The 22993-nt window shown below is 44.0% G+C and overlaps 1 protein-coding gene across 10 annotated transcripts in view; it reads left to right on the plus strand.

Annotated features, from left to right (window-relative positions):
• The first annotated feature begins 997 nt into the window (after window positions 1-997).
• The window catches only part of USO1 (USO1 vesicle transport factor), a 32858-nt gene continuing 10862 nt past the window's right edge, over window positions 998-22993 (plus strand). The window contains exons 1-16 of one of the 10 annotated variants that reach the window (XM_030481049.1): window positions 1049-1157; window positions 1412-1498; window positions 1614-1678; window positions 7226-7305; window positions 8803-8814; window positions 11326-11423; window positions 12128-12230; window positions 12348-12403; window positions 12958-13078; window positions 14780-14958; window positions 15714-15854; window positions 17896-17984; window positions 18699-18853; window positions 19407-19618; window positions 20486-20506; window positions 22876-22986. In XM_030481049.1, the coding sequence (XP_030336909.1) occupies window positions 1092-1157; window positions 1412-1498; window positions 1614-1678; window positions 7226-7305; window positions 8803-8814; window positions 11326-11423; window positions 12128-12230; window positions 12348-12403; window positions 12958-13078; window positions 14780-14958; window positions 15714-15854; window positions 17896-17984; window positions 18699-18853; window positions 19407-19618; window positions 20486-20506; window positions 22876-22986 (1596 nt within the window). In that variant the 5' untranslated portion in view covers window positions 1049-1091. Of the gene's footprint in view, window positions 1158-1411; window positions 1499-1613; window positions 1679-7224; window positions 7306-8802; window positions 8815-11325; window positions 11424-12127; window positions 12231-12347; window positions 12404-12957; window positions 13079-14779; window positions 14959-15713; window positions 15855-17895; window positions 17985-18698; window positions 18854-19406; window positions 19619-20485; window positions 20507-22875; window positions 22987-22993 lie in introns of those variants that run through there. The other 9 variants (XM_030481051.1, XM_030481050.1, XM_030481052.1 and 6 more) reach the window with 9 other exon arrangements.

Here is a 22993-nt window from a genome sequence, read left to right on the forward strand (position 1 = left end):
CTTTTTAGAGATACACGGATTTTTTTGATGTCTTGTTAGATGGGAGAGGAAACTAATAGCTTTTGAATATGGAAAGAGAAAATTATTGCTTTTCAATTACATATTTTAATTTAAAATAATGATTTCATTGTTTAGTTGATAGGGAAAATAAAGTCCCCAGAGCTCCTAATTTAAATCACAGTGTGAGAGGGCTTTTCTCCCTGGAATGGAACGAAGTAGTTTTAGGCCTGAGTCAGGTGAGTGACTTTCTGTCACAATTTCTGACTTTAATTTGCTATTGTTGCTATAAAATTAGCTGTAATTTGATACGGGGGGGGGGGGGGGGGGGGAGAAAAGAAAACTGTGCCAAGCTGAAAATCCTGTGGGTCGCCATGAGGAGGGCTGGGAGCTGTTGCAGTGCTTGGAGTGCTGGTTTGTAGCTGTGGTTCGTGAACAGGGAGTGCTGCAGCAGTTCAGCCTCTGAAAAAAAATGTAACTGCTTCGTGCTCTGCTCTAGGGCTGTTTCTGATTTCCAAGCCTTAGGGTTTGTCTTGGGGTTGTTCTGGACAGACGGACCCTGAGATGCCGGGGGTAGCTGCGTTACAGCGGTAGGTTTGAGGCAGGCTGTTGCCCCCCAGCCCCTGCGGATCTGTCGTTTGGTCTGAGAGAAATACAAAGCAGAACTCTGCGCGAGCTGCCCTGGTGTTCACACTCTTTATTGCTTATTTTTCCCCCTTAGTGAGAAAGCAAGCAGTGACGGCAGGGCGCGCTGGCAGCTGGGGTGGCTCGGGAAGTGAAGGCTGAGCTTCCTCCTGTGCTACTTCAAAGACCTAATAAAGCCGGTAATTACAGGGGGTCGTGTGTGGCTCCCCGGTGGCCGGCAGGACCGGGTCCCGCGGCCGCACCGACACCCGCTGTGGGGCGGGGAGGGGCCCGGCGGTGCTCAGCGGCTGCGGCCGGCCCCGCCTGCCTGCTCGCCCGCCCGCCCGCCGGCCACGTCGCCGCCACGTCTCGGCGCAGGCGCGCCGGCTGTTTCCGTCGCGGGGGCAGCGGTGGCGTCGGCGGGGCTGGGGTAGGGGGGACGTGGGCCGAGCTCCGCGGGCTGAGCCACCATGAGCTTCTTGTGGGGCGTCATGGGCGGCCCCAGCGCCGGGCCGCAGCCCTCCGGCGCCGAGACGGTGAGCGGGGCGGGCGCGGCCCGACGGGGCCTGGCCGGGTGGAAAGAGCGGGGCGCGCCGGGAGCCAGCGGCAGCGGGGTTCCTCCCGGCTGCTTGTCGCGGCGGTGCGGGCCGGGCCGGGCCGTGACAGCTGCCTGCGCGGGGAGCGGGAGTCGTGGTTTCGTGTGAGGCTCGGCAGCCCTCTCGGGCGGTGACAAGCCGGGCTGTGGTAGTGGGACGTTGTATGTGCTCACCCGCGCCCCGTGCGTTTCCAGATCCAGAAGCTGTGTGACCGTGTAGCTTCTTCCACGTTACTGGATGACCGGAGGGATGCCGTCCGTGCACTTAAATCCTTATCCAAGGTAAGCGCCCAACGTCCTGGAGAGCCGCGTGAGTTCGTAATAGTGTTGTGATGCGTTGTTTAAAAGCCGCGTTTGGACTACTAGACCACTGACTACTTAGTTCTTCTCCAAACAGAAGTACCGGTTGGAGGTGGGCACGCAGGCGATGGAACATCTCATCCACGTTCTCCAGACAGACCGGTAAGCATGTCACTGCCTTTGCTGGCAGCCCCCCCCCCCCCGACCATAACCTGCATGTCTCTGCTGTGGAACCCACAAATACTGCCTTTGCTGGCTGTACTAATGAAGCTGGGGTTCCAACAACTCAGCTGTCAGGGAGGCTTATTTTGTGATGGTAATTAGAGCCTATTTAAAGGTGAAAAGAACTGAATTCCAGGAACTCAGATGAGGGACTGAAAGACCAGTTCTAGAGTAAAGGTGATACCTTTAGTGTATCTCACTGTTCCGCAGTGGTCATTTTCCATTGCTGTGGAAAAGGGAACTCAAAATGACAATGTTCGTTAAACACAGGATTTGACATAACATGAATCAGCCTGCTACTGGGCACAAGGTGAACTAGCCAGGATTAAGAGCAAAAGAGTGAAGGCAGCAAATGTGTGTTTTCCCAGGTGCGTGTCATCCGGTGAACTGGTAGAATAGTCCTGTCATGGGGAGTAATGCAGGCATTTAATTTGAAGGACTTGAGTAAATACAAGAGCTGGCTGCTGGTAAGCCAGATGACATTAGTTTAAATCCTTCATGTGGACTACAATGTAGTTTTATGCAATCCAGTGTCTGAAAAAAACCTTTGCTATCCATCTTTTCCTGCAATCGACTGCATTGGTGTACTTGTTGGTACCCACATGTTGTTACTTGGAACTTGTTTGTGGTGATTGAAGGTTCAAATAGCGTGTGTTCCTGGTGGTTTGGTAGGCGAGTGTTGTTTGAAGGTCTTTTAGCCTGGATTTGAACATGAAGCTGGTAAATAGATACACAGAAAGCCAGTCATAAGGGCATATGTGGCATAGTTATGTGTGTGCACGTGGGAAGCAGGAGGGTGTCTCCTAATGCTCAGACAAAGGAGAATTGGGAAAGCAGCAGTTCAGTATCTGGAAGGAGGCATCTTGCTTCGCTTAAGGTATATATGAGAAGAAGCCCTGCTATGCTCAGACAAAGGCTGCTGGTGGTGGCCTTCCTTGCCTGGCCAGTTACGCCAGATGTGAAGAAGTGTAGGGCTGGTGTCTAGGTGACTTCTGTTACTTCCTTTCCATTGGTTGGGTAGTTAAAAATGAACATCTGGTTTGTAGGATGTGAGTGGTGAAAGGGAAGGTTACACGTGTGGTCGGTTCAGGTATGTTACAGGTGGTCTGAGTGCACTGTTGGGTCAGCGGTTGTAGAGGTAAGGCTTTGGGGACTTTTAGTTGCGGGAATACAAAGCACAGCCAGTTCATCAGAATAAGTGGTTGGTAAATGAGTGGCAGGCTTAGCCGAGGGGCTTGCTGAACTGTGAGAACAGAGGTCTGGCAGAGGGGAGTGCTGCTGTGCCATCTCTGCTCTTCCGTGTGTGCCCACGGGTGTGATCTTTGCACCTTTCAGTGTCTACCTGAGGCGACCTGAAGCTTTTTGCAGAAGTGGCAAATGCTCATTTCCTCCTCCTGGCCTCCTCTATTTTCTTTTTGCATTGCAGCTGCTTAAGATTTTTTCTAAGAAGCAGCAGTGCAACCAGAGAAAACAGAAGTCAATCACAGACTCAAGTTGTCTTCTCACGTCACTGTATCCATGTGAGTGACTCACATGTGCTAGTTCTGTGCATTGATTGTTGCTGTAAGTTTTAAGATTAGAGAAGGTTTAATTTGATTAGACACGTGAGGGGACCAGGTAAATGAAATGCTGAAGTCCAGATAGTGACTTGTGTTTTCCTCTGCGGCTTAGCTTTAGAGAGGTGGGAAGTGTGCATTTTCAGCAATGTTAGGTTGTCCTGAAGATGGCTAACTGAGTGCCTGAGGTGACACTTTCGCCATGAAGCTTCTGATGGTTGTTATCTTATGGTGGTTGAGATGTTACACACCTGTCTGCCTGTGGTTTGGGGTGTATGCCTGTAGTTGCTGTGTCTTGTGTGCACCAGAATGTGAACCTCATCCATTGGGATTCCCCTCTTCGTTCCTGGTTGAGTAGAAGCAAAGCTTGGTTGGGCTATATCAGGTGAGGCTTTATCTGCTCTCCAGCCTTTTTTCGCAGGTGTTTGAGTGGAAAAAATTACAGGGAGAAGCCAGAAGCATGGTTCTTTGAATTCCCTGGTTCTGAGTGCATGTGTGGAAAGGAGAGCTGGTGTACACAGTACTGTAACATGAGAACAGAACAAGTGCTTTCCTGTTTTGTAGTTACACTAGATTGATGGAATAGTTCAAGATGCACAACTGCCTGATCTTCAGCAGCATTTGTCTTGCTGGAATATGTGTTAGTAATATGCAAAATAGAAGCAACTTTGCTGGTAAGAGTTGATTATTACCTAATGTAAAGCAGCTCATTGTGAAATCAGTATCTAATCAAAAAGTCATTTGGTTTTAAGACCTTCTGAGTCAAGTAGGATAGCACAGCTCTTTTCTGAGAATTATGTCACCTTTTATTATGTAGCCTTTGTGTAAAAAATCTGCCTGAGAAGGCCTGGTTTGCATGGCTGTGCTGAAATGGTGAGCGCTGCTTGTATCCTGTTCTCATTTCTGTCTCAGATCTTGGACTGTTGCTTCGAATTATGTATCCTGGAACAGAAATAAAATACTTCTAGATGAACATGTCATTCCACTTGTTATACAGTTTACTTGTACATTGTGTTAAGCACCTTTTCCTGCCTGAGTGCTTAGAACTTGTTCTGTAGAAGGCTGACCTCTTGCACTAGTTTTTCAGCTATGAGCATCAACTATCCTGGAGCTTGACAAAGCTCCTAAGTCAGCCTTTAAATGCTCCAGACTCTAATACACACCAGCGTTCGCAGGCCATATGTTTATTTTGTAATATGAAGTATGTAACTATGATCTGCAAGAGGACTTTTCCTGACTTGCTGCCTAGATGTTGCCACATCCCACCAGGGATTATTTGGGCACTGGCTGCAGGAAAGGCCAATACCACTTAACTATTGGTGTGAGAGAGGTACCAGAGCGGGAAGCCAGCTTGATCTTTAACTGCTTTGTTTTTACTGATGGAACAAGGTTTTTACATTTCACTATGGCAATTCTAATAGTTTGAAACCTAACATGAACCTGAGAGAAAGAATTCTGTTTTCATAAGGCACAAACCTCATTTATTTTTGTGCTACTAGTTCCAAATTTTTATGTTGTAATATGCTTCTCATTACAACTTGTGTAAGAAGTAATACAAATGTCACTACCCCTTTGATAGCTGTAGCATGACTTGAGTTTTTAGGGGTAATAAAATGCCCTCCTCTTTAGGCATGCTGTGGTTGGTGACATTATAGGAACACTCCGCTGTTCTATGCGTGTCTTGCCAGTATGGATGGTGCTTGTCTCTACTGGGCCAATGAAATGCTATAGTGTTAAGAGAATAGGTAGAAGCGTTTTGGAAGCACCCTACCTGAGCAGGACAATACATGGTGCCTTTGCTTCCCTAGGTCTCTTCTGTTGTGTGTGAGCTCAGGGAGTGTGGCACTGATGCTTTGGCTGAGTGCCACAGAAAAGCACAAGGATGCAAGATATCTGAAGTGGTTTCTGCTGGGTTGCTGTGTTGGATAAAGGCTGTATCATTTATGGACGTGTGAGAGGATGGAAGTGTATTTCTTGACTGCTTTTCACTACAGAGCCAAAGCTGCACAGCTTCAGTCTGAACAGAATATTCACTGAAAATGTTGTATGTGGTGAACAGCAGATGGTAGCAAGGCAGTGAACAGCAAAGATGCTGCTGTCCTCCTTTTGTGATGTGCTCCTCTTGTGACAAGAGAAACAAGGCCTGCTTTTACCACATGTAGGTAAAATTTGTTTACCCTTTTGTGGCTGCTGTGATGTCCCTAAAAAGGGAAAGGGAAGGCAAGGCTGAAACTTGCATTTTAAGTACCCAGGAAATACTTTCTATGTGTTTTTCAGATGTGAAATTCTTTCACTGACATGAAAAGGAAATCACAGGCTTTGTAGTAGTGTGTTGAAGAACTAAAATGACAATAACGGGAAAACATAACCAGGCTGGAAGTCCGAGCATACCTACTGGATGAGACAGTGTTCATGGAGTAAAAGCTTGCTTTACCTGCTTTGGCTAACAGTTTGGCAGAGGAGGAGATAATTTTTTCCCCTTTTGTTTCCGTTAAAGCCCAGCTTAAAAGCAGGTGGTATGAGTTGAGTGACACACTGAGGAAAAATGCCAGTGTCCCGGGAGGACATCAGAAGGACAAGGATTCAACTCAAAACCCAAGGTGAAAGAACAAACTACACTGATGCCTGATTTAGTGTCAGTCATAGAAAGGGAGGTGAGATGTCACTTTGACAGCTTGCTAAAGCCCTTCCTTTAGTGACACAAGCAGTGCAGGTATCGATTGCTCCACTCTGTCTTCTCACAGCTGGGGGATCACCTTGAGGCATCTCCAGTTTTCTTGGTTGCAACAACTGCTCTAGGTCTGTCATCTTTAGTGGTCTAGCAGATACCTGGCCTCAGTTAAGGCTTGTTTTTTAAGATTTCTGGTTAGATTGGTTTGCAGGCCTTTGCTCTGAACCTGCCTAGGAGCTTCTTACCATGCAGGTTGATGTTTGGTGTGGAGGCCTTTGCTTTGTGTGCCTTAGAGATCAGTGAAAGCAAACACTTAGAAGTTTGAATGAGAGGTCTTGTTTTGACAGCGTGCTCTTCTGATGCTTGGGCAGGACATGTAAAAAGCAGTGAGGAGAGTTCTTCTGCACTCTGAGGTGCCTTCCTTTGTGATGTTAGATTTTATTCTCCTCTTGTTTTTTGGCCAGCTGTGCTTTCATACTTTTCTGTTTGATGAGCAATAAAGCAAGGAACAAAAACAGTTACACCCCCCCTCAACTCTTGGACTGTGTTGTAGCATAGGGTTTACAGATTGTTTGGTCTTCATAGTGCAGAACAAACAGGTCTGTCTTAAAGCAGGGCTTATTAAGAGAAGAATCTTGGTGTAAGCAGGTGAACTAATGCTTTAGGGTTAGATTGGCTGCCCAGCAGCTTCCTGGAGGTGCCTGGAGTTCAAAACCCCTTAATAGCTGGGTGTAGTCCGAGCTGGTGACATGGAGACTGGCTTGTTTGGGAGAATCCCAAACTCACTGCAGTCATGTGGAGCGCAAGCTTTCAGCCCCTGGTTCCCACTGATGGGGTGGCGGGGAAGGTCCTTCCTGGGTTGGTGCTGAAGCTTGTCTGGTGCTTCCTTGGGTGACTTTCTGGGATGGGGTCCAATCCCTCCCAGACATTTCTCCTGGTGTACTTGAGGAGCAGGTTGGAAGGAGTGACTCGGGAAATGGGAGACATGCTGACAGTGAAGCTTTCTGCAGTCACCTTAAGTCACCAGACTTTCTGGATGTGGCCACCTGAGGGAATGGAACCGGGAAAAGGAGTTTGACTCCATTCAGGGACCAGACAGCTTATGGTTACATGGTATTATGAAATATCTGTCAACATCAGTCCTTCTCACTTGATCTCATGCTGCCAAGGGAACCGCCTGTGCAGAAAAATCCTGTTGATTAATCCTGTAAGAGTAGTTGGAAATAAGTCATTAAAGAAAAGTGGTTCTTTTATTTGCAGTTCAGATTCTGAAATAATTGGCTATGCCTTGGACACTCTCTACAATGTAATATCAAATGACCTAGAAGAGGAGGAGCAAGGTAAGTGCTTGGTAGTAATAGCTGTATTAACTGTGGGGGTGCTTCCCTTGGTGGTTTTGTTCAAATCATAAACTGTAATGCCCTGTGATTTACTAATGCTGAGACTTGCTTTGTTGTTGTGTAGCTATTAAGACAGTGCTAAAAACCGTGTTGTACACAGCTTGCTTTAAAGTAGTATTGAATCTCTTGCCTATTAATATTTAAAAAACTATGCTCTATGAAGAGCAGCCAGGTTGGAACAGAATAATTAATTGTTTTTTCTAGTTTGTAAATAAAGAATAAAGTAGTTCTTTGTGTAGGGAAAGGGCAGTTCTGACTTACTGTCAAATGGGGCACTACTGTGTGATGCTGAGAGAGAAGATCTCAGGAGCCTGTGGTAAGGTGGCTATGTATAAGGGTGAAAACCTCCTTTTCCAGCCCCGCTGTGGCATTTTAGAAAGAGACTATGCCTGTTCTTCCCAAGACAGTTAGATGTAGAAGTAGACACTATACAGCTAGCCCGGGAAACTCTTTCTAAGCCAGATGGCTGTAGACCTGCTTTCCAAGATTTTAAGAGGAAAACATCAACAACAAATAAAAAGGCTTGTTCCATTCTGCTTTTGGGTGGATGAACATGAAAAGCGATCATACCAGCATGTCCAAAACTAATCAGACTTATTGGGCAAGCATGAACACAGTGTGAGCATAAGGGTGCATTTAAGATGACTCAATATCTGGATTCATAACATCCTGCATTTGCCCTGGACCTCAAGAGACTTGCGAGTCCTTGGCAGTGCCTGTATGTCATTTTTCAGTTTCCATTACATGTAGTGGAGCATGGATGCTCCTGCAAATGAGCAGAATATGAGGTGATATTGCCATTTGAGACTCTTTTCTGTAATATTTACCCCAAAGTATTTTTTCAAAGGCTCCTTAAGTCATAAATGACCTCGTGAAAAGTCAGTGGGGGTTCTCCAATCTGAGTAAATGTCTACCAGTGTGTTGGCACTGTGCAGTTGGTGCTTTCACGGTGCCTTCTGCAATGAAGTGTCTTGTCTGACATAGCTGCAAGACACTTACAAGCCGAAATCCTTCTGTGATATATTGTTCATAACCAGCTATCAGATGGTCGCTTTGCTTACTTGCCCTTCTTTCCCCTGTTCATTCAGTTGTCTGATCTTGATGAAGGAGATTTAGACCAAGATCAGAGCTTCTCATTGCTTAATTATGGACTTGTCAAGAACATTATTAGCAGTCTTTTAGAAAGAGCAAAGAATTGACAAACTTGAGTTATGTATGTGAGATCACCAGTGTTGAGAGAATTATGGGGTGGTTTAGTTTGGCTACCTTCATAAGAACTACCAGAAGGAGTAATTGCTGCTGTACAAAGCAAGGGTGGCTGCTTTGAAAATCTGAGCTTATGCTGCTATTGGTTGTGCTGTTTGAAAAGCTATTCAACTTGTAAACCTTTCTCTTGTTTCTTTTTCTTGTTTCTTTTTCTTTTATCTGCATTGACAGATGATTCTGAAGGTAAAAAAACCTTTACTTATATAAATATGGCACTTTTAGACATGGTTCCTGCTCACACCTGTAACACTGCTGTTTAAAAAGGACACTGTAAGGACTTGCATTAGAGCTTGGTGAAAACTTTTGCATGTTCTTTAGAGCTGAAGTGTTTACCCAATTTTATTTCTTGGGTGATTTGGGCATGTTGGAATGCTAACCGATCTCCAGAGATTGTGATAATGATAAATTTCTGTTTAGGATGTCATGAAAGCATGCAGCTTCACAACTGGTAGGATTTTAACGGGCAGAAGTTTTGTGACCAGAGCTTCTGTTTTCAAGAAGCCCTGAAGTTGGACACGCAGGCATGGGCTGAATATCAGATCCTTCACAGTGTCTCTTTTAAGCGATGCATGTTAAAAATACAGTGTTCCCTTCTACCAGAAGTTCCCACTAACACTTCGTATGTTCTCGTTTTGTAAACTGGTTTTATCACAAAGCATTTCATCTATTAATTTTAAGATTAAATTCCTGTTCACAGTGCTGCTTCTTAGTGAATCATTAAGAACTAATCTTAGTAGATGGAAGTTGTTCTTTTTATTTGAACCCTGTGAATGCGTAGATGAAAAGAGTGATTATGGGGAGAAATCCGGTTGCAAGATCTGTGGTGTATCCACATAAATAGAAGATGCAGTTTCCCTTTGCCAGTTTCTTTCTGTCTGGCTCATCTCTTTTTTAAATGAAAAAATCAGTACAAGAAATACTGATTTAAAAAAAAGCTAGTATTGAGAGGAAAGTAAAAAGACAACTTCAGTTTGGCTCTTTTCTAGATTAATCCTAAATATGCTGACCTAGAGTCAAGCTTTTGGCATAAATAAAAATTACAGCAAACTAGTAGGAGGCCGAGCTGTGTGTACTGCTCAGGTTTGCCTTCGCACCTGGAACTTGTGCAAGGATGAGAGTTGGGATTAGGTGGAATCCATAATTCAAACACTTGCTCTTTGTAGCTGAGTTAAAGGTCTCGGGTAAGGTCCTGGGTAAAGGACAAGATATTCAGTCACAGCTCATGGGGAAATTCCAAGTGAAATATTTTGACTTAAGCATCTATTTAAAAGAAGAAAAGTGCAGGTCTGTGGGCTTTCCTTGGTTTGCAGCAAGCTGCAGTGCCTGCGATCTGGGTATGATTCTCAGCTGAGTTGCCCCTTAGTCTACAGTAGCAAGTGCAGCAGCCAAACTTCTGTGGCAGCAGTTTACCTTAGGTTTTAATTTACTCCTGTAAACCAGGAGTGACCCATACTTGAGCTCCTGAGCTTCAGAGAGCTCACTATGGAACTTGCGTTCTGCTAGATGCTTTGTGCCAGAGCTAGAGTTAGTTTTGCATATAGCCTGCCCTCCCTTTTGTCATCTTTTGTTAGTATTTCCTAGTTTCTGCAGCTAAAAAATGACAGCAGATAGGTGCTGCTTCTCTCTCCCTCTTGTAAGCTACCTACTGATAAGCCTGCTTCAAGAGAAAAATATAGAATCATAGAATAGTTAGGCTTGGAAAGGACCTTAAGATCATCTAGTTCCAACCCCCCTGCCATGGGCAGGGACACCATACAAATACACACACACACACACACACACACACACACACACACACACACACACATTGTGTTAGAGCAATGATCAGTTACTCTCTGACAAACCATTCTATGATGTCTGAAAGGTCAAACAAGTATCTCCTTCCTTTGCTGGAAATACTTAAACATGACATACTATAAAGTGATACCTTGCAGCAAGACACCATTGCCAACAGTCTGAATTGGGTTAGTTGAATTAAAATTGTTTTCTTGGCACCAAATTTTTATGGCAGAGTCCTTTGATTTCTCTGTTTTGCCATGCTCCTAACAAGGTACACTTGAAAGATTATGTGTGGTCTTTGACCCCTTCTATGTCTGCTCAGTTGTTAATGGTTTGTTAGGGACTCTTTGATAAGGCTGTAAATCCTGCAGTTTAAGCAGGAGGAAAAAGCCGCCTTTTGCCTTCGCTTCAGTAAACCAGACCTTCAGATTTGGTCAGAAATTTAGTGGCTTTACCATGTATTTTCTGTGCTTTATGCTTCAAGCTGTTCTTGAGCCTGCTAGCCATCAGCTAGCACGAGATGATTGTATATGTGCATGATTTATAGGACATGTAAAAGATGCCCTACGATGTAAAAGATGAGCAGCAGTGCCTTTGCTATGGCTCTGCAGTGAAGTGTGATCAATGAGAAGAGCATTTTTATCTTTTGATGCTGAAATGAGTTTGTTTAGTAGATTTTTGGTTCCCTCCTGTTTTTAAAACAAAATACCTTTCAATAAAAGTCATGTTTAGAGTAATGTAGTTTTTTTCTCTTTTGTGTAGAGCTTGTGTCAGTGTTTGTTTTCAGAATAATGAACATTATAGCAGTGACTCTAGACCTTTCTGTTGCTGGTCGCCCTACTTTAAGACTAAAAATTACCATGACCTGAAGTTCTTCCAATCATGTGTTGTAATACATTGTTTTTACTATTACAGAAGAAAACTTAACAAAAGTTGATGATTTGGGGAGTCAGTTCACAGAGATATTCATTAAACAGCAAGAAAATGTCACACTCTTGCTGACTCTTGTGGAGGTGAGTAGTAATATCATACTTGGAACACTGAGAGAGATATCATGCTGTACCTGGGAGATGATCTTAATGGATAAAGCTTTCCTCTTGGCTTTCTAGCGAAGCCTATGTCAAATGTTAGGTAGCCTTAGACATGGTGAATGTGGGGTTGGAGGTGAGGGATGACTATGACCTGGATGAACAGGTCAGTTGAGCTGTTGAATGAGTTTGAGATGACCTGGGGAGTCCAAAGGTTTGTTGTGGTTGGTCAAGTCTGTCCATGGACTTGTCAGCAAGAGAAAGCTCAAGAACTGACAAGACCCAGTTTTAGCAGAGAAGCTGCTGCTACTTTTTGGTAATAGGAAGAAGATACAGAAGAGTTTGCTATTCTTTCTCTCTTGGATTTCTGGTTAATACAGGTTGATCTCTGAAGGATCAGACTGACTAGTTTTTAGAAAGAAGATATAGCTAGGAAAGCTACCCTGGAAAAAAGGGAGGAAAGGGAGGAAAGGAAGCTGCTGGGTGTTCAAGTTGCTGACAATAAAATACGAAGAACCGTGGAATAGGAGACTTGCTGGCTGAGTGCTGTGATAGGATGGATGGAAAAAAAAAGTAGACAGCAGGTGAAATTCCTTATCTGTTTGATGTCTATTCATAACTGGGATCTAGAAGAGGAAGATTAATACTGAGGAATTTATTACTCGATGTCCTCTTCTCCATCTTTGCAGGAATTTGATTTCCATGTTCGCTGGCCTGGAGTGAAACTCCTTACATCTCTTCTAAAGCAGCAAGGACCTCAAGTGCAGCAGATAATTCTTGTCAGCCCTATGGGTGAGTGGTTGAATTTCTTGCTGATAAACTTGAAGCTGGAGGCTCTGCAAACATCATGGCAAAGGGCTAGAGGGGCTGCACCTCTTTTTACGCTCGCTCTTTATGCATTTCTTGCAGGTGTTTCCAGACTCATGGATTTACTAGCAGACTCTAGGGAGGTTATACGAAATGATGTAAGTACAGAACAAAGGTAGTTTATTCTCTTCATAAATAGTAACTGTCACCTGAATTGCATATACTTGTGCAGAATTTGGATTAAGTTAAACAAATGCATGTGAAGAAATGATTGTGGTTGCTAATTGGGAATATTTCACTCTACTGTTGAGCTGGGTGGCTTTTGGATGTCAGGCTACAATCCTCATAACAAAGGCAAAACATTACTGGATATTTAATGCAAACACTGACCCTTGTGCAGGGTTTTCCCTAGTATGTTAGCTAATATTTCTCTTGGCCTTCTGTCAGGTTCACTGCAGTCCTTCCTTTTTCCTTATTAGCTGCCAAAACACTAACTATTACAGAAGAGATGAGGTGCTTTTGAAGTTCCTTCTTTCTTCTGTGTAGCTGCTTAGTGTCCTTTTTAACAGTACTGTGCTTCTGTTTTGAACTACAGAGATTCTGGACAGGATTATGTTGCTGATTTAGTGTCCTTCTAAGAGCTGTGACTTGTGAAAAGCAATGTAGTTCTAGTAGAAATAAGTTTAATTTATTCTTTTCCCTACCTGTCAAGGGAGTCCTGTTGTTACAGCAATTGACAAAAAGTAACGCAGCCATACAGAAGATTGTTGCCTTTGAGAATGCCTTTGAGAGACTTCTGGATATCATAACAGAAGAAGGAAACAGTGATGGAGGTACAGAAAAGTCCAAGACTTAATCGTGTGCTTCTGCACAAATAACTGGGTGATGATGTTTACAGGCTGATGTTAGTCTGTGATTGGAGCTAGGTCAGTGACTAGAAGGATCAAAACATACAGCCTGGTAGTACCAAAACCAGATTGAACAAGTAGGCAGGGTTTGAGCATCTTTTGAAACCTAGTCTTGAGGTACTTAGTTAAGACATCAGTTAATTTCTCTGAGCATTTGTGCATGAGTTTGTGTGGTCTTGTTTGACTGAGGTCTGTGAATGTGTACACTTGGAATGGCAGTGTCAGATACATGTGTGCTGCATTTGTCACTTACTGAGTTAAGCATCTGCATTCCTCCTGCGAGATCCTTGGATGCTTGGAGTGGCTGCAAATAACAGCTTGGTGAGTTTCTTCAGCCTCACTAATAACTTCAGTTTCCTGATCAGCTCCTTGCCAAATCATTTACCATTTGGGGTGAAAGGATATTAAAAAAAAAAAGAGCAAAAATGATGCAGCATTTAGGTGTTTTTTATTAGCAACACACGAGTTTACCACCAGTTGTAGTTTGCTACAGGATCTATGTCAGTAACAAGGCATTTTGCTGTTCCATGACTTTTCTGTGGGATGCAGGAACAGTTAATGCTTCTCTCCCAGATGAATTATTCCAGGTATGTTGGCATGGAAGAATTAAGCAAAGCTCTGATTCAAAGCTGCTATTTTGAGGCAGTTAATAATTTTAGGAGAGTTGGTATGTGAAGTCTTAAATGCTCAGAGTTCTCTGCTCTCTCCCCCGCCCTCCCCCCCACGTGTCTCTTTCTCCCATCTGCAGCTCTGCTGAGTGGGAGAACTAAACTGGTCTTGCTTTGTTCTCCCACTCCCAAGTCCAGAACTGCCTGTGTGTGTTCAGCAGTGCAAGGACTAAATCTTTATCTTTTGCACTGAGTCAGATTTGGAGGCATCCCAGCAGTACCAGTGCCTTTACTAGTGGTGTTTAATGGACAAAGTTGTCTGAGGATTTTCTCTTCAGAGAGCACATACTTGATTAGCATCTATAGTGCTTTCTCAGCACAGATAAAACGTGAGGGTAAAAAACCCTGTTGGAACTCTAAGGAGTTGAGTTTTAATTGGTTCATTGGAAGGGCTACTTCTAGGAATTGCTTCTGCACCAAAATAACCCCAAAAGCAGCTTTGAAATGAGTTGAAGATGTAGCCAGTGATTGAAGAGAATGAGTGTCTAATCCACTAAGAATTGCTGCATTTGGATCATGATGCAGTTCCAGAGGAACTTAATTTTAGTGCTCACAATAGAGAGTTGTGTAGCTTTACTGTGAAGTAGGTATACTTTAAGACATGAAGTGGTTGTGAGGCTTGCTTTGAAGTTCTCCCCATCCCTACCCAATGAACTCATACAAATTGTCTGTTCTTTGGAAATAACATTTTTGCTTCAGACTTGTGGAAGAAACACAGTTATGGTTTCTCTGGAAATGTGCTGCATTGACATTGATGTACTGAATTTCGAGTGACCTTTGGTTATTTTTTCATGTGTATGGTTCACAGTTCTTGATCGAACTCTAATGTTTGGTAAGAATGGAAGAGTTCAGAAGCATGTGCTCTGTTCTGTCCAGAACATATTCAGTGTGTGGAGAAGCCAGTTAGTTTTCTGTGTGTAATGTTTTTATTATTTCTTTGGGTTTTCTGTCTCACTAGGAATAGTAGTGGAAGACTGTCTCCTACTATTGCAAAACTTGTTGAAGAATAATAATTCCAATCAGAATTTCTTCAAGGAAGGTTCATACATTCAGCGTATGAAGCCTTGGTTTGAGGTTGGAGATGACAACTGTGGGTGGTCTGCACAGAAAGTAACTAATCTCCACCTAATGCTGCAGGTAAAACACTTCATCTCCTAAGTACTGATTTCAGCACTTTCAGCTCTGCAGTGAAAAATAAGTATAACGTAGTAGTCAACTATGAGATCCATGTGTTTGTAGATAGAATAAGATACCAATGTTCATGAGATGTACTGCCTTCAGCCCAAACACTAGTGCCAAGTTGTGGATTTGAAGTGGCTGGCATATTGGGGAACTGAAGATTTAACAGTGATTTCAATAGATAACTGGGGGTGTTCTGTATGAGGAGTGCCCTTGCATGAGTTCATGTATGGCTGCGGTGCATTAACCTGGTTCTAGCAGCTGCCTTCACTGTGGATTCATAATTATTGATTTTTGGGCATCTTCCCTTGTGCTTACTCCTCCAAAAACGGGAATAAGGTTTTCCTATTCTGTGGCACTTCATGTGGAAGCCGAATGTTAATGATGAAGGTAGTTTGTCACCTTCTGAAAAGTAATTCTGACAAATGGTGAGCCAAGTAAGAGGACAGTTAGAGCTTGATTTCTCATAACATAGTTGCAAGGTTTGCAGTGGGGTCAGAGATTCGAAGGTTTTAGAGGGTTTCCCTTCACTCAAAATCAAATGGCCCAGTGTAGCAATGAGACAAACATGGTGCTCAGTTGTTATTTTCTATCTCCATTTTGAGGAGCAATTCTGTTTCGTGGCCAAACTTCAAATGGGTAAATCGGTTCTGTTTGGTGTTTCAGAAGGTCTCAGGTTCTCTTCACATAAAGATGTTCTTCATTTTTTCTAGCTCGTGCGGGTACTTGTGTCTCCCACAAATCCTCCCGGTGCTACCAGCAGCTGTCAGAAAGCAATGTTTCACTGTGGGCTCTTACAGCAGCTCTGTACAATCCTGATGGCGACAGGAGTTCCTGCTGATATCCTGACGGAAGTAAGAGGGAGCAAATTGATGTGATGAGTCAGGACAACTAAATGGGTGAAATCAGTCCCTCTACAGGGATAATGGATTGCTACAGAGACAAACTGGAATTAGACTATTTGCTAAGAGTTTCAGATGCCACAGATGTCAGCTTCCTGTGTGGCTGTCAGGGTCCGACTGGAGAAAACCCCAGTGTCAGACCTGTTTCGTTTGTGATCCCAAGAATGAAATTAAGACATAAATGAGGTTGAGTGCCGTAATCTATCAGTTGGTTTATTACAAAAAGACAATTATTATAAAAAAGGAAATTATTAAAAAGGGGATAGCGAAAGGACAGATTGGAAAAAAGAAGTGAAGCAAGAATTCAGGGTGCAGAGAGATAGTCACCACCGTGGATCCAGCAGTGTGCCAGGGGTCTGTAGTTGTCATCCTCAGTGGTGAGAGTCCTCCAGGGTCTATAGTCGTTATTGGAGGTGGTGGGAGTTCTTCAGGGTCCGTAGTCGGTATCAGAGCAGAGTGTCCCCAAGAGTCTGTAGTAGTCATCGGAGGTGGATGTCCTCGTGGAGGTGTCCTTGGAGTTGTCCTCATGGAGGGTGTCCTACCTGGAGATTACCTTTTCCCCCTTTTATGATGGGTTGGGGGAAGTACCTCTGTTCTTAATGTCAGGTACTACATGTTCCTGGTGGACCAGTTTCGCTGGTCTTGCAGCCAGCTCTTCAGCTGCACATGTCTGCAGCAATTCCTTACACCAGTCCTGGAGATAATGGGCAGAAGAGTCTTATCTCAGCTCCTCCCACCCATCTCTCAGGCAATGGACCATGGGGTCCCATTTCAGTTCCTCACACCCTTCTCTTGGGCAATGGATGTTGGAGTCTTAACTCCTCCCACCCATCTCTGAGATGGTGGATGGTGGAATCCCATCTCAGTTTCTCATACATACCAACCTTTGAGACAATGGACAGTGGAGTCTGATTTCAGTTCAGTCTCTCACAGTGGGCAACATCAATGTAAGATAGTCTTTTAGATTATATTCTGCAACCAGAAGTTACTGCTATTTGCTAATTTTTTCTGTTGGATTTCAGCTTATCCCAGACTGGCTGTATTGATTCATGTTTTGCCCTATTCTGGTGGTGGAGTTTTTGTTTCTCTCTCTTGAGAGAGTCTAGAAGTATTCTGACTTGGCACATTCCCAATGATGAGGCATTTCTAGCTTTTGGGAAGCCCTATCTGCAGTAGAATGAAGTGCTTTTTGCCTTTATAAAATGACATGCCTGGAGCATCTCCCATGCAAAGACAGGCTGAGAAAATTGGGGCCGTTCAGCCTGGAGAAGAGAAGCTGCATGGAGACTTCAGAGCAGCCTTCCAGTATCTGAAAGGGGCCTACAAGGATGCTGGAGAGGGGCTCTTCATGAGGGACTGTAGCAACAGGACAAGGGGTGATGGGTTTAAACTGAAACAGGGGAAGTTCAGGTTAGATCTAAGGAAGAAGTTCTTTACTGTGAGGGTGGTGAGGCCCTGGCACAGGTTGCCCAAAGAAGTGGTAAATGCTCCATCCCTGGCAGTGTTCAAGGCCAGGTTGGACAGAGCCTTGAGTGAAATGGTCTAGTGTGAGGCATCACTGCCCATGGCAGGGAGTTGGAACTAGATGATCTTAAGGTTCTTTCCAACCCTAACCATTCCATGATTGAGAGTAGACTGGTTCCTTTGGTGTGGCCTCCATTCCAGTTCTTTTCATCTTTTAGAAGGTTTCATCTTTCACCTTCTTTAAAATGTCTACTTTAACTGGCTGTCATAGCAAACCTGGTCTGAGGTAGCAAATGAAGTTGGAGGTAACTGGGTGTGATAGAGCCATCAGAGCTTTCTGTCCCTTGACCTTTTCCTCAGCATGCTTCACAGCTGTTAGTAGTTTGGATTTGATTTGAAATGGTTTTACTGAATATGTGTTCTGTGATACTGAGCTGTCAGGGTAACCTTGAATAATTCTGAGTGACCTAGGTAGTAGATTATGGCTCACATTTAACTGTCCTTATTTTTTTCTCTGCCCTTTCTGTAGACCATAAACACTGTATCAGAGGTCATTCGAGGATGCCAGATGAATCAAGACTACTTTGCTTCTGTAAATGCACCTTCTAATCCACCAAGGTAGAGGAAGAAAAGTGTTTAACTGTGTTAGGTAATGATGTATTGGTATGGGCCACAGCAGCCTGATCCAAAGGATTGTTTAAATTATGATACAGAGCAATAGATTTGAGTTCACATTGATGTGTTAGAGCATGAAGGTGTCAGGTGTGTTTTATAGAGACGAGACATAGAACTAATTTTGTTATGTGATACCTGAAAAGTGAATGAGCAGTAGCTGAGAAATTCCTAGATGGGGATGAACTGTCAGTCAGAGGACAGCCTACCAAAGGAGTTAGAGGCCAGGAAAACAGGCAGGTAATCACTATTTATTCAGACTGGGGAACAGCAAATGTTAGTTTAAGGAGATCTTAATCTCAACATTGAATAGGAGGGTGAAGGTCGAAAGGCAGCATTCTGTATTACAAGCTGCTAGTGGCCTCATGAGGCATCTTCTATGGTATTATTGAAGCTGGAAGGGAGCAGCGGGGGACTCAATGGGCAGTGGAGACACTGTGGAGGAATGCCAGCTCTTGGCAGTCATGTGTAAAGAATACTGTTGTGTGTTTTAACGACCTGAAAAACCTGGGTATTAAAATCCAAGGGGTTTACTCCAGTTGTAATACATGGAGTGGGCAAAAGTGTTTTTTCCTTACCTGTAGAATACACTACAGATTGTCTGCCTGTGGTTGTCTCCATTCGCGACTGTACCCTAACATTTTTTATCTTTCCCAACAGGCCCGCAATTGTAGTACTTCTGATGTCCATGGTGAATGAACGGCAGCCTTTTGTGCTACGTTGTGCTGTTCTCTATTGTTTCCAGTGCTTTCTCTACAAAAACCAAAAAGGCCAAGGAGAAATCGTGTCAACACTTCTACCATCTACTATTGACGGTATGCAGAGTTAGCATCTCTGCAACAAGTTGTGAACTACCACCAATGTTTCATGCATCAGCTGATGTCTTCTGCAAAATCATTTACTTGCCATTGAGTGTCTGATCTGGGAAAGATCACAGAATCACAGAATTTGGTTTGGGTTGGAAAGGACCTTAAGATCATCTATTTTCAAAACCTTGCCATGGGCAGGGACGCCTCACACTAGACCATGTCACCCAACCTGGCCTTGAACACTGCCAGGGATGGAGCATTTACCACTTCTTTGGGCAACCTGTGCCAGTGCCTCACCACCCTCACAGGGAAGAACTTCTTCCTTGTATATAACCTGAACTTCCCCTGCTCAAGTTTAAATCCATTACCCCTTGTCCCATTGCTTCAGTCCCTGATGAAGAGTCCATCTCTGGCATTCAAGATGACTTGGCTTATATTTTCTCTCAAACTTGACTAGTTTAATTTTTCTGCATTTTAACTGTATGTTGATGTCTTAAATATTTTGCCTATTTTTGTAGCTTGTTTTAATCTCGCTTGTACTTTTTGATCATTCTGGTAGCTACAGGTAACTCTGTCTCAGCTGGTCAGCTGCTCTGTGGGGGCCTCTTTTCCACGGACTCCCTCTCTAACTGGTGTGCTGCTGTGGCCCTGGCCCATGCGTTGCAGGAGAATGCCACTCTGAAAGAACAGCTCCTTAGAGTACAGCTTGCCACCAGCATTGGCAATCCACCTGTGTCGCTGCTGCAGCAGTGCACCAACATCCTCTCACAGGTACGGCACCGGGTTAAGGCTCCAGGTATCCAGGAGGAATGCCGCACTTGTGCAGGAGCGTCACAGGAAGGCATAGAATCATAGAATAGTATGGGTTGGAAGGGACTTTCAAAGGTCACCTAGTCTTAGACTAGTCATCTACATAGCCATCTAGTCATCTAGCTTAAGGAGAAGGAGGGTTCTCTCTCTTTTGCAGATCATTTTAAGCTTTGCTTAACCCCCCCCATGCTCTAGGGGGAGGAGAAAAGCAGCACATCTTGCTTTTTCATCAGCAATTGATGCTTGGTGTTGCCTGCTCCTAAGTAGAGGGTTCTGAAGCATTTAGACCTTAAACTTGGTTTAAAAGACGAGGCAAACTGGCAGGATCCCCAGTGGCATTGTGTTGCTGAAGGGGTTCCTGCTTTGTGTTTAACCTCTAACTGTTAACTGGGAATGTCTTGAAAATACCAGGCTCTCACATGTTGGTTGGGGTTGGTTTTGCAGTTAAAAACTTAAAAGCTTTCTTGTTAGCTTTGCCAATGTTGAGCAAGTTAAGCTTGCCCATGAGCCCATGCTTCCCTGGGACATCCACTTCTATTCTGCATACCTTCCTCTGAATGTTTGCCATAATGAGGAGCTGGATAACTCTGGCAGCTATTAGACTTCCCTGCAATTGATAATAGCAGAATGCTGGAATTCTGAATTGGTTCATGTGACTTTTTTTCATGTACTTGACCTGAAAATTCACAGTGCTCCTTTTTTTGAGTCAGCAAAAATGCCTGTCGCTCTTTATCCTTACATGATGGAAGGGACTGAAACTTTTGGGGGGGATGTTTCTGAACTGTGTTGTACTTGAAGCTTCTCAAGTAACACGTGTGTAACTTGCAGGGTGATAAGATCGACAGACGGGTATGTATATTTTGGCCCAGCTTGGGCATTTTCTTGCCGAAAGCAGGCCTTTTCCTCTTGCCTTGGGTTTTGCTGGGGAGGTTTTCTTTAACTGCTTTTTGATGTGTTTCCACTTACAGCTTTGTTGTGTTGCAGTTGGGTTTGGGTTTTTCCCTAACGTTACAAGCTCCTTCTGTGTCTCCAGGGGATTCTCTCCACAAAACTATGGGATAAGGATCTTGGGTAGCACGGGTGCTTTCTTTCCAGTGGGGCAGGCTCATTCACCATCTCATCACCTAACAGATGAGCTTTCTTGTAAGGAAAATTGAATCTGTTAGAAATGGTGTTTTCTCAGACTGGTCTATAGCAAAGAGCTGGTGCAACCTGAAGTGGGAAGGTGCTGCTGATTTCCTGAGTGCTAAAAGAAAAACCATGTTTAACCTGCCCCCTGTGCACTTTGTATGTTGTGCTTGCCAGCAGAAGTTATAACCTTGGAGCTACTAGTTGTGAACAGCAGGGATCTCATTGCTAGCAAATGATCCCTGAAGTGAGTTGTTTGACTTTCAGGCTGTGTTACTTAACTCACTGCTGAGTTGGTTATCAGTTGTCCTGCACGGTGGGGTTGTATCATTACCAGCCCTGAACTGCAGAACAGCAGCCATGGAGAGCTGTCATCTGTCACAGTAGCTGCTATCACGGTATATCTAGAATATAACTGTGTAGTGGTGTTTTCCAGAAGAAAGGAGAGGGCCAGAGGAGCATGTAGTTTGGTGGGGACTGTGCACCTCACAGTGAGGTGTAGATCAGTGGAAACCAGTCATGGCCTTCAGGTAGAAGGGCAGCAGCAAGAAGATAATCTCTGTGTTATTACAACAGCATGACAGGGTCACAGCAAAGCTGCAGACAAACCTATAACAAAGACTAAACAAGGATCGCTGGTAGGGCATGAAGTACTCGCCATGAAACGCAACAGGCAGGTGCTGTGCAGTTGGAAGTGATGGCTGTGTTCTCTGCTGCTCTGATGTTGTTCACCTGGGTCTCAGGAAGTAATGATGGTGATAATGATGAAAAAGGACCAGATGCTCACTTTCCTGTGTGTGCAGCATTAGGGATGGCTGCCACAGTCTTGATATCTGTAATCTGTGTTCTCCTCCTTTAAGGAGATTATTTCATCTTAGCGATGGAGAAGTACTGCAGCAAATCACAGTACCTCAGAAGGGAGTCCTTTAAGGCAGTCTCTTCAGAGCTTGGCATCTTCTGCCAGACCTGCTGGATTCAATTCCAGTCTGTCTCGCAGTCAGCAGCAGCAGCAGCAGTTGGGTAACTGGGAGCTGCACAAGATCTTCTTGCCAGACTGCTGCTTACCAGCTGTTTCAATGGGCAAACTGGCTTATTCAAAGACCTTGGGCACTTTTATTTTGTTGTAAATGCTTAGCTGAAGTTAAAACCAACACTGCCTTCAGCCATAAAGCATATAGGGGATATCAGAGGCAAGGACGGAAATTCAGTGTTTCAAGCACAGACCCTTTGTTTTTGATGACTGTCTCTTTTCCCTGCCTCGATCCCTGTGCCTGTGCGTTTACTTGCCCCCATTGAAGCCATCTCAGCAGTTCTATGTGCTTCATCTTGCCTTTGAGCCTTGACTTCAGCTTCCAGTTACTCTGCCCAGTTTGTTAGGTGCTTGTGTGAAGTTTTATTTTCCATGCAGGGAACACGTTTCTTGGTTGCCTTTTGAATGCTGACTATTGGAAGAGAGGTATGCTTGCCTCAATGCTGCTATGCCCACAGTACCTGCAGCAAAGACAAGGGGGACAGAATTGAGAAGACAGGCAATTGGCAGATGAAAACTAACAAAACCAAATAATACGGTTAGCATTCCTCTTCCTGGCTTAATGTGCATACTGTCTGAACCAGAAGTCATTCCAGTAGTATCTTTCTTGACTTACAAAATAGCATTAGGAACACATAGCAATTTGTAGTCAGCAGGGGAAGTCTTAGTGATGCATCCCTTCTTATAGGGAATCCTTACGTGACTTAATTTACACCTTGCTCCTTTACAGGGGAGTGTCTCTACATTCCTTCACATTACCCTAGTGTGAATTATAAATGCAGAACTAATTTGTCATGATTTTTATACTGGTGCCAATTTGCACTGAGTCATATTTCACATCTGTGTTGCTTGCTGGTTTGCTCTGAAAACAGATATGAATGGTTTAATACTTGTTTCACCAAAGCACTAAAGCTGTGTTCAGTATAACTAACAAATGGGTTTTTTGAAAGACGTGGTTTTTACAATGGTGAATCGGTGAGTTCTGAAGCAGTACAGGCTTTTTTTGGTATTTCAGTCCTCCACTGTGCAAAGTTAATGATGGGGGGTTTTATTCTTTCAGGGCAGCAAAGTCCAGACCAGGGTTGGACTTCTGATGTTACTTTGCACTTGGCTCAGCAACTGCTCCATTGCTGTCACCCACTTCCTTCACAATCCAGCCAATATACCTTTTGTATCCT

The sequence above is a fragment of the Strigops habroptila genome, chromosome 3 (genome assembly GCF_004027225.2).
Source record: "Strigops habroptila isolate Jane chromosome 3, bStrHab1.2.pri, whole genome shotgun sequence".
NCBI lineage: Eukaryota > Metazoa > Chordata > Aves > Psittaciformes > Psittacidae > Strigops > Strigops habroptila.